General features: G+C 30.3%; 1 protein-coding gene across 1 annotated transcript; it reads right to left on the reverse strand.

Moving 5' to 3' along the window:
* Nucleotides 1–638: 638 nt before the first annotated feature.
* Nucleotides 639–4,270, reverse strand: LOC140973383 (homocysteine S-methyltransferase 2-like). Its single transcript, XM_073436128.1, has 7 exons — nt 3,944–4,270; nt 2,926–2,982; nt 2,604–2,833; nt 2,136–2,265; nt 1,709–1,912; nt 1,494–1,565; nt 639–1,160 (listed from the first exon to the last, which is right to left on the reverse strand). Exons 1-7 carry the CDS (start codon nt 4,106–4,108, stop codon nt 963–965), a joined length of 1,056 nt encoding a protein of 351 aa, XP_073292229.1. The 5' UTR covers nt 4,109–4,270; the 3' UTR covers nt 639–962.
* Nucleotides 4,271–11,838: the final 7,568 nt, after the last annotated feature.

Genomic DNA, 11,838 nt, shown 5'->3' on the forward strand with positions numbered 1-11,838 from the left:
TCCGTTCCTCGATCGCAACTCGAATAACCTTTAAAAATACATTTTAATTTAAACATGCAAACATGCACAACATATTTAATTCATGCAATTAAAACATTTAATTAAAATACAAAGGAATTTAATAACTTATATGCATATAGTTTACGTAGACCTTTAAATTTTCGGAACGTTACAATAACAATGGAAACTAGGTTAGAAATATGAGAAAATGCTTGAACTAGATTGACTAAAACTATAGAATATTTGCAAGTGTTGGACTGTTGAGTTGTTGTCGTTTTATCTGCTGCTTACTCTCCATCTGTATGATCCCAAAGCAGTTTCTCTCCACTGTCTATTTCTATCTGCTGCTTACTCCTTGTGAATGATCCCGAAGGCACTTTTTCCAACATCCCACGTTCTCAACCATGAGTATACTTTGCGGGCAACGAAACCAATTCAAAGATCATTTTCTTCATTGGGCTTGGGTCAATTTAATTGGCTAAAATAATTTTAGGCCAAACATCTTGTTTTACTTTTGAGTTATTTTTCTTTATTTCTCGTTCAGAACATATGTTTTCGAATATAATAGATTTTTTTATTATAGTTTTCCCTGAACAAATAATTAGAAAATGAAAAAAAAATGTACCAAACAAAAAATCTTATGGCATCCACCACCAATACAAACACTACCTGATTATTAAAATCGGTCACATTGATATACGAGTATAATTTTAGAATTTGGATATATAGCCTTGTAGGAGATTATATATTTGAAAATTAAGGTCCTTTTTCAAAAATTCAACCATCCAAATTAAGTGCATTTTTTTTTCCAGTTTTCAGCAAAAAAGATAATTTATTGTTGCTATACCGAGAGAAATTTAACAGAGTGATTAGTCTTCACCTCTCTTCATCCATTGCTTAACCAACACTTTTGCCCGCAGCAAACTGAACCCATTTCAGCACTCATCTAGAGCCAGTCATGATCAAGATTCTTCGCCCTTCGGACTTACATCACCATCAACACTCAAGATGGGGCGACTCACCTTACTAGAGAGGGTTCGGTAAATAGCTCTGATGGTATGGGGAGTTGTTCTGCAGCAACCTCCCACTAGAGATGCCCCAACTTCACACCATTTGTTCACGTATGACACGAAGTCTTTGTCCGAGACCCCGGTATTTTGCTGTATTACAGTACAAGATAATCACACTTAAACAACCACGAAATGCAGAAACATGTAAATATGCCGACTGCCAAATTATTTAGCCTGTTTCTTTCGGTGTATTGACCCTTTTAGGAAGTGTTTGCAAATGCTTAAAAAATAATAATTATAAATAGGAGAGCAAGTATCGAACAAAATTACACTGAGTAGGAGTTCCTGACCATTCAGAAAACTCCTTGTATTTCTAACATGTCATGATATTGATTTGTAAAATAAACGAGATAGAAGAAGATGAGGCGATTCTATCCCTTTTTCAGATGAATGAAGACAGGAAACCAAGGTATAAGGACTCACCACCCACTCCTTCTTATCAGCATCATAACTCTCACCGCTATTTGGGTAAATAAGTATTGGTTTGGTCGTCACCTGAGGTAAAATCAAGTAAAGATAACAGTAAAATGTCTTCACAGGTGTCTACAGCTAAAAATTGTGGTACATTTTTCAGTAACAAATTAAAAAATAAAAAACAGCAACGATCAATCAGGACGGAAGAAACACTTTATACATACCTTCGTGAGGCATATAATCAGATCTTGGATATATCTTGGCGGGGTACAGTTAATTCCAACAGCGACAATTTTCTTGGAATTTTCAACAATGGCAGCACACTCGAGCAAAGAATCACCACTAACAATGTTAACACCATCCTTAGAATTGAAGGACAGCCATGCAGGCAACTTGATTTCCTCTTCGTCAAGGAGCTGAGCAAAAGCCTGAGCAAGCACAAAGTATTGTCAATAACAAGACTCCAAAAAGCTACAACCTAACAAAATGCACCATCGCACATTAAAATGATTATCAAGGAAAAGAATACAGAGGGTTCTTCATCACTGTTTTCAATGTTTTATACATTCATTATTAGCAATGCTAATATCTCCCTGTTTACTCCCATTTTTGATGGAGAAAAACAAGCTCTTCAGCAAATAAAGTTGGTACCTGAGCTTCAAGTTTATTGGGTACTGTTTCAAAGGCTATAAGATCAGGGCCAGAGTCTGCAAGAACCCTAACCCTCCTCCGATGAAAATTCTTTAAGAAATCCAGATCCATATTATCTCCATAGTCGCCACTAGAAGTCATCAAGAAAAATAAGAGGGACACATTAGATTTGTCCAGCATAAGCCAAAATCGGGCCTTAATACTGTATTGCATGAATCAGATAAGATTACAGTCCTGTTACAGCCAAGGAGTGAGTAAAAGCTTCATCCCATGCTAGAATTGAAGGATGACGGAACATCGAAATTTTTTTTATAAGTCCAAACAAGTACAACAGAGGTGTTTGACAGTACAAAATGTGCACCTTAAATAGTGGAGATGCATGAAGAGAATTGAGATTAATAACATATCGTTCTGATCATAAAAATATCTAATCCTGGACAGGATCACAGAATGTTAAGTTAAGCTCACCTATATTCCGAACCATCAGCCAGGTACGCACCATAACTTCCAACAGATGCTGCAACCAGTATTGGCCTCTTCTTCAGAATTCTACCATCAGGAGCATGACCAGAAAAGGACTCCCGACACCTATTGTAGTAAACATCTCGTGCCTCGCGAGCAATTTCAACACTCTTTGTGAGTAAGCTTTCACTTTCTTCTCGAGAATAACCTTTGTCCTCAAATCCCTGTATAGTTGCCTGCAATTTCAGAAATAGCTTATTTCAGATTTAACCTATATACCATCTTTGCAATGAAAAAATTCACTACATTATATGAAAAAAATAAGCACCTGATAAGATGCCGTAATTATTATATCTGCACCAGCTTCCAGGTAATCAAGATGTACCTGCTCTATAAAGATAACAATGAGCATTTGAAGAAAAATAAAATTCAGACTGCCAGGCCATAATTTTCCAGCAGTACAAGAACCTCAGAGTTCAATATGCCTGTCTCACAACCACCAAGAGATGGCAGTATTTTTTTATTAATGGTCATGAGATGCTAATTCGGCTGGTGAAGATCTTCTGATTAACAGTCCAAACACACTAGAGGAAACATCATAAATATAAGCTTAGTTATGTTATGTCTTCAAATTCTAATATCCAATAACATCCTAGCATCCATCATGATCAAAGTAATAATCCATAACCTTCAAAGAATCACAATCAATATGGAGTTTTCAATAGAAAAAAACAAGTGCTATCCATATCATAAGGGCTAAAGCACTTCATATTAAACAGTAGAGAATATTCTCCAATTTTGCGGAGCTTAGATAACTAAAATATGCTTTCAGAATAAATTCCTACATTCCCTGAAAAGCCATTTATCACAAAATGGAATAAAGACCAAGAAAAGAAATAGAATAGTAAGGGCCATGCCACCACCAGAAGCCAGGCAGCCACCCAAGCGTTCAGTAAATGCTTACGCGTGACTGGAAGAAAGATGGGCAATGACTCCAAGGGGCGAAGCTAATTGGGAGGCAACTTAGTGTGAAGTTGGAGTTTTCCTATTGTGGGTCCCGTGAGCTTCTTCCCCTCGTACCTCAAAACTCATTGTTCAAATTTTATTATGTCTAATGCCAACACGCACAGAATCAAGAACTCACTGCAAGATTCAAGGCAAACTAAAACTCTGCCGAAACAAATCTCTTAGTCTTAGAGCTGTGCCAATGACAAAAACCGCAACCAACAAAATTGATGGCCATAAAGTTCCGTCACTATTTAGTTAGAACCGCAGCAAACATTTTAATTAAGATACAAAACCAAGCACGAAAAGAGAGTGGCGGAAACAGGGAGTGGGAGACGTACGGTGCGGATGAGGTGAGGGGAAGTGAGTATACATTTAGCGCTCCAAAGAGGATCGTTGAGATCCGCACCATGGCGTTCCAACTCGGTCGCGAGGCCACCGTCGATCACGGCGACTCCGCCGCATTCACGGAGGAAATCTGACATTGCGCTCTCCATAGGACCCATATTCTCCAATCCGAATGGAAAATATTGAGCCAGCTGGCGCTCTGAGATGACCTGAGTGGGTAAGATCACGTAAATAAGCGCAAACGTCTCAATTTATCGTTGCATCTTTTCAAAACTTTTGAACCTTTGAGAAAGTTCGTCAAAATCATCGAAAACAACACTCTCTGTTTCCTGCGAAAATTTGGAATATTTTAGATAACAATCATCTACGAAATACTTTGATTTATTTGTAAACGGTGCTCTAAATCCTATAGTTTTCCGGAGGGAGCGAGTGAGTATTATGTGAGACCGTCATCTGTAAAACGGATCAATTCTACTCATATTCAGAACAAAAAGTAATACTTTTAACATAAAAAATAATATTTTTTTATGAATGACCCAAATAAAAGATGTGTCTCACAAATACGACCCATGAAACCGTCTCACACAAATTTTTGTCTTCCGGGATTTATTAAAATTAATCCATTTATAAGAAGACCGTCAATTTCTTTTTTTTTTTACAATAATTTTATTCCAAAAAACATTAAGAACTTCTGCCCAAATTTCTTTAGATATTTACTTTGAAATGATTTTTATTTTTTCTTGAATATTTTCATAATTAAATTTTTCTTTAATATTGTTAAAAAATAATTCAAACTTTTAATAAATTAACAAAATTTTCTTTATTAGTGATTATTTTTTGTAAAATATTATTAGATTTTGTCTTAAGCACTGTTGTAAATGAAAAGAATAAATCATTTCTTTTAATATTTGATGTAAACTTTTTTTCATTAATTTTATTGATAGGAAATAGCATTTGAAAAAATGATGTTCCTAAAATAACAAAGTTAGAAATATTTTTAATAAGAATAAAGGTATTATTTAGGCAAATTCCTGAGTTACATATTGTAACACGAGACAACTCGTAATTACCAATAAGAAGTTGTTTGTTAGCTGCTCTTATAAATTGAGTTGCTTTTTATAATATTTAGATGGAACAATTCTTTCACTAATACAATTTACATCAGCTCATGTATCTAGGAGTGCTTCTATAGTAATTAAAAACTTTTTATTAATAATAAGTGTTACTTTTGAGTACCACTTTGAGAAAAATAATTTGATCAATTTTATCGATCCATATCATTTGATTTATTTCATTTTCTTCTTTTAATAAATTTTTTTTTCACTTTTTTCTTCTTCTTCATCAGATGCAGAATTATTTTCTCAAATATTTTTATTATTTATACTAAGAATATTTACTCTTTCTTTTAAATATTTTATTCAGATTTTATCTGTTAAATTTCTCTTTTTAATTCAGAGATAATATGTTCTCTTTCTTTTTGTTTTGCTTTTTTTTTAATTTTATTATAACAATATAATTTTTATTCTTGTACTATATTTTGTATAAGTCTAGTAGGCTTTTGTTTTGCCATATTTAAATAATGCTCTATAGCTTTTAAAGAATTTTTATATGATTTGTAATATACAGAATGAAAGTTTCTTCAACAGTTATAACATTTATTTGTAATCCCATAAAATTTTGAGATAAATGTCACAATCAAAATCTAGATCACAAATTTTATTTTCTAATTTTTCAGATTTACTATTAGAATCTTCATATGATTCATTATCAATAATATTGATATAAATTTTTCTTTATATATATATTTTTTATTAAGAAGAATATTTATTAAAGATTTTTTAAGTCATTATCTATTTTAATATTATTAATTTTTTTTGACATTACATTTATTCGTCTTATATCCTACTTTACCACATTTCCAACATACTGAAAGTTTATTTTGATTATTATTTTTTATACTCTGTTTAGACTTTTTCTTAAAATATTTTTTAGTTTTATTATTATCTTTAGAATAATATTTTCTTTTTAAAATGTACTTTTTTCTTTTCTTTTCTCTTTTAGGGTATTGTATTATTTGAAAATCAATTTGTTCACAAAAATCTCCAATAATATTTCTATTTTTTTTTCATATCAAATTGTCTTTTTAACTTGACGTCATTACATAATGTTATTCCTTCTGCAGTTATTTCTGCAGATAAATCACCATAAGTATGTGAATTTCAATCTATATTAAATTCATTAATTGCTATTGAGACCTATATAACTGAAGCTCATTAGCTCCAAAAAAATTAGATAGTATAGTGTAAATAAGTGTATTTACAGCATCTGATTCTTCTCTTCCCGTCGAATCAATTATAGCAGAACTAAGAATTTTATTTTTTGCTTCTTGGACAAATAAAAATCCCACCAACCTTGAAGTTGGCTAGTAAAATTAGTTATAATGGCTTGAACAATTTGTCTATCATTATTACCTTTTATTTTAGCGACAAAAGAATATATTAATATTTGTTTAATAATAGTTTTTATCTTATATTCAGATTTACCATCTGTATTTCATTCAGTAATAGCTTCTCCATTAAATTGAACATATTCTTTCTTTTCTTCAATTTGAAGATGAATTGATGTAGCTTTTTTATAAAAAAAAAAGTGTTACAATTGATACTTTATGCATTTTATTAATTTTCATTTCTTCATCATAAGAACTTGAAGGATTTTCAAATTGTTCATCTTTAGTTATTAGTGAAATAGAACCATTTTCTTTTATATTAATTTTTTGTAATATGTCTATTAGACCTACCATAAAATCATCATCTTTTTTAGAAATTAAAATAATTTTTTCTTTTTTAAGATTAGGAAATTGTTTTATCATTAATGTTTTTGAACATTCTTCACTAAAAGGTTTATTATTTAGGCTTTAACAAAATTTCTTCTATTGTGGTGGTTTGATTTATTAAAGTATGTAACGTAATATTAGTGAAATTATTTTGTTGTATTATATGATCAAAATTCTCATTTCCTAATTCTGATTCTATGGGAGAAACATAAATTTCTTTGTTTCTTTTTTTAACTTGTAAAATAGTAAAAGGAGGATGAACCTCAAAAGATTCTTTCTCATGTTTCTTGTACATATATTTTATATGTTGACTCAGGAACATTTATAAAAGATTCATTTGAAAAATTTAGAAATTTTTAATTTTTCCACGAAAATATAACATTTTCATCTATTTGAAAAAATCTAAATTTAATTTAATTTTTTCTATCCACTCTTGATATCTTAAAAGATATAAATATTGTTGTTTTGATTTTAAATAACTTAAAAATAATTTTTTCTTATTTTGATTTTTAGGTTTATTGAAGCTTTTTTGAATAAGAGATTGATACAACCATAATGTTATAGCCTATATTAGAGAATATAGGAGAATTTGAAGTTCTGTTATTGACAAAATTACTTTTTTCAAATCTTGAATTACTAGTTTTAGGAGGATATCAATCTTATATTCTGGTTGAGAAATTTGTTCATAAGTTTTTTGAACATTTTTCAAAATCAGATATAGGAATAGAAGAAGTAGAATTTCTATTTTCTTCGGGCATTTTAAGACGTAGATGTCTCTGGGATATTTTATTTCAACATTACCATTAATATATTGAATAATACTTTCTAATTTTCTATCGTCTTCTTTAAGAGAATGGGCAATATTTTCTGTCTTCCAAATCTCTGGAAGAATTAATTGATCCAAATTAATTGTTTTAGAAATCATAATATATATTGATTTTATTAATATTAGTTATAAAAAGAGTTGTTCACCTCTTTTAGAACTGATTTGATTGAAATTAATATTAAAATTAGAAATAGTTAAATTCATGATTTTATAACAAATTATATATAATAAAACGGCATTTTATGTTCCAGATATCATATCAAACCCTTCCGTTTTCATATTTAAAGTGATAACTTTCATAATATTTGGATCTGAAAGATAAATATGATTTAAATGATATTATTTTAACATCTTTGTAATTGATTTAGATCAGTAATTTTATCAGGAAATATATCAGCAAAAATAATCGCTTTTTCTATAGGAATCAGTATTCCATTTTCAATAGAATGTCCTAGAATTCTTATTTTAGTTTGAAATTTTTTTACCTTTTTATCATTAACTGTTAATCCATCTCTTTTAGTAGCTTGAATAAATATATTTAGAAGTTTGAAATGTTGTTCATTATTATCAGAATAAATAAGAACATTATGAATATAAATAATGATATAATCCATAAAAGGATTATAAATTTCATTCATAATATTTTGAAATTTCATTGGAACATTTTTTAATCCAAATGACATAACATTTCATTCATAATGTCCGAATGGACTGTAAAAACTATTTTATATTTATCTTCTTTTTTTCATAAGAATTTGATAAAACCCTGATTTTAAATCAAAAGATGAAAATATTTTTCCTTTAAATAATCATTTAATAAATCTCTCTTATTTGGTAATAGATGTTTTATCCATTTTAATACTTTATTTAGTGATATGTAATAAAGTTATAATTAAGGGGGTGCAGTGTGATAATAAAGTAAAATTTACTGAATATTATGAAATACAATAAATTATAAATAAAATATTTTTTAATATATATTTTTGGAAAAATAATAATAATAAATTGTAAGTCGAGTAGAATAAACTGTTAAAAAAATTTATTATTTATTAAAAAAATAAATTAATCAAATGTTTTGTTTAAGATTTATTATATTTTTTTATACATAGAATTTAGTATCTTCAATTTTTAATAATTCGTGGAAATATGACTTGTGTTAGAATCGATGATGTGTTTAGAAGCGATGAATAAATATTTTAAAATTTTCTCTAAAAAACTGTTATAATGTCACCAGTCTTGATAGAGTAGTTTTACTTTGAGAAACATTCGAACCACAAATAGTGCGAAAAACGGTCCAATTATTCTTATGAATATTATATGCTCAAATATAGCAAATAAACAATGAGTAAATTCAGTGAAAGAAATGACATAGGAATTTTATGGATGTTCAGATACTCGAGCTCTTACATTACCTCTTCTTCCACTTAAGAATATGCCACTAGAAGACTTTGGTTGTACAACTCTTTATGACAACCAGATTAAACTTTAGGAACTCCTAATTAACTCAAACTGTTTAGATACACATGAATCTAACAACCAATACAACGCAAATGAAGTAAAGAAGTGAATCGTCATATTCAAACGGTCGAACACGTCTTCAAATGTTCTAGACAGAAGCGGCGATTAGCTTGATAGAAGCCCTTGATGATCCTTGGTGATTTGATAAATGATCTTTGATGGAGGGCTGATAAGCAATAGTTAATATCAGAGTGATGAGTGCTCATAAATCTTTTCAGTGAATGCTTCAAGTATGTAAAATCTCGTATTTGTTAAAGTTGTAGTCTATGAAACTCTTTTTTATATTCTCTATTTATAGTACTTATTCCATCTTCCCGTTCAACGTTTGATTGTAGCTGAATAAATGAGCATTAATTCAATAGTACTGTTATCGTCGTCATTTTCTTGATTTATCGTACACTTTAATTAATGAGCAATTTGAAATTTACAAAAATATGATATGAAACAACCAATGACAACAAAAAGTAACTAGCTCTATGTGTAGGCTTTTTAGGAAAACAATCTGATCCTCTGATATTCTGTTTGTCGTGCATGATCTGCCTACAAACTTTTTGATAAAGCAGATGAGATATTTGTAAGGCATGTAGCTTGTATCTAAAGATGATTTTACTCAACTGTTTATAAATGTATTTCGATAAGGTGAAAAGTTGAGTAGAGCTTATGCCACAGACTTGTACTCTTGAGCGGTTGAGTAGATCAAACACGCTGCTAATGATAAAACGATTGGATAGATTTGCATCTTGAGACCGGTTGAACGAATTCTTCTAAAACTTCAATGGACAGTTGGATACCTATAATATATTGGAAAGAAAGTTGGACATAATATAATAAGTTATTGTTTGTTATCACCAAACTAAAAGATCTAACAATTTCTTCCTTTTCGATGATGACAAAACCTAATCCCCAAAAACAGAAACATAAGCTACAAGAAAAATAATTTTCATTGCTACAATGTAAGAGTCAAAGCAGTCAATCCTAATACACATAAGCATCAATACTACCTCCTATCCGCCTATACCGCCTCCTGAACCAGGAATTTCCACCACCTCTCTTATGTTGATATCTCTTTTTCCTTTCCTCTTCACCTGCTCTTCTCTTAGCGTTATCTTGTTTCTGTCTGGCATCTTCTTGCGTTCACTGTTCTTCTCTTTGTTCTTCTTCTTATTTTTTGGCATCACATTTCTTAAAACGATCAAACATTTCTTGTAGTAGGGTACAAAGGGTAGCCTAAAGATCTCCCATACGAACCGATCCTATCAAAATTATTTTAGGAATTGAAACCATGAATTAATTTACTAAAAATAAAACAAAGATATTATTGTCAATTTTTAGTATAAAATAAAAAAATGGAGTAGATTAAACAAACTATCTAGCATAAGTAACACCCCTTATTATTTCAATTAAATGATATTTTGAACCAAACTGAAACCTAATTGAAACTGTTGAAAAATAACTTAAAAATTCACATGAGATCATTTTATATGTCAATTTTATGAGACGAATGTCTCATCTGACCCGATCTATTAAAAATATTATTTTTATGTCAAAAATATCACTTCTCACATTAAATATGGAACATGTCGATCCACCTCACAAGAAAACTACTCAAAAAATAAAGACATTTAGATTTGCATATTCAACTTTGTATGTTATTTTTATTACTTACACTAAAAAAAAGGAGACTCGAACTCGAGTCATTGTAAGTGAATGGTGAGACACCAATTTGTGTTCACCTAATCGCATAAAATCAGTGAATCGAAGACATTGTAGCCGACTATAGTAGAACTGCTTATTTTCCTAGGCCACAACGCCGTATCCTACTCCTAGTCGCATACAATACACAAGCAAGGGTATTTCAATTAAAAAAGTATATTTTGTGCTAAGATTTGGAACAGGTATCGTATACGTATATACGCTCAAGTGAATACCAAGAATAAAGTGACAACTTGCACATATATCCATGTTTCAAAGTTCAAACAAAGATACAAACATGATTATTTAATTACCAGTTTTTTCAACAACTCCAANTAAAAAAAAAAAAAAAAAAAAAAAAAAAAAAAAAAAAAAAAACCCGCCCCCATGTAATATAATAATAATAAATAGTTACATATCTAAATAAACTTCTACATTTGTCGGTGTTGTAACCGTTGGTCCGTTGCTATACATTAGAAATCTACTCGAAAATAATTATTTCTACTAAGATAATGCATCATAATGCTTGACACAAATAAGTTAAAATCAAAGCTACGAAGTGGAAATAAGGGTAACTTTTCAAGATCAAAATTATAGAGCATCAGAATAGATTTATGAATCCCATTGTTGGATGGGACACGAAACATGACTAGGCCACTTTGTTTTGTCTGCTTATCCCGACATCTCGGAATGGGTTGTCAATTCTGATTATAATGGCATATGTCTGTGTCACCTGCGCCAATTTCAGAGATTATTCCTTCCTTTGGGAGTGACTAATATTCTCACACATAGTTGAGTCATTGTACTATGTAACAGATCTAGGAATCTTTCCAACAGAAAAAACTTATTGCTCTTTTGTCAACTTCAAACTTTAGGTATCATGGGCGCCACTCAGCTTTAATGGGCACCCATTATCGAATGTTACTTGAGTTTATCACAAGATGAAGATGGAATCCCAATACTCGTGCTGCAATATGATTGTAAATGCACTTGTGTCACTTGGGCAACAATTTCTGCTC

This window comes from Primulina huaijiensis, chromosome 3, assembly GCF_012295235.1.
Source record: "Primulina huaijiensis isolate GDHJ02 chromosome 3, ASM1229523v2, whole genome shotgun sequence".
In the NCBI taxonomy this organism is placed as follows: Eukaryota; Viridiplantae; Streptophyta; class Magnoliopsida; order Lamiales; family Gesneriaceae; genus Primulina; species Primulina huaijiensis.

Excerpts from the sequence above, each read along its gene's own strand:
- LOC140973383 (XM_073436128.1), bottom strand. The coding sequence starts at position 4,108 with ATGGGTCCTATGGAGAGCGCAATGTCAGATTTCCTCCGTGAATGCGGC. Across the intron at positions 2,983-3,943 it reads CCCCTCACCTCATCCGCACC|GTACATCTTGATTACCTGGA; the intron begins GTACGTCTCCCA and ends TTTATAGAGCAG. Across the intron at positions 2,834-2,925 it reads TAATTACGGCATCTTATCAG|GCAACTATACAGGGATTTGA; the intron begins GTGCTTATTTTT and ends CTGAAATTGCAG.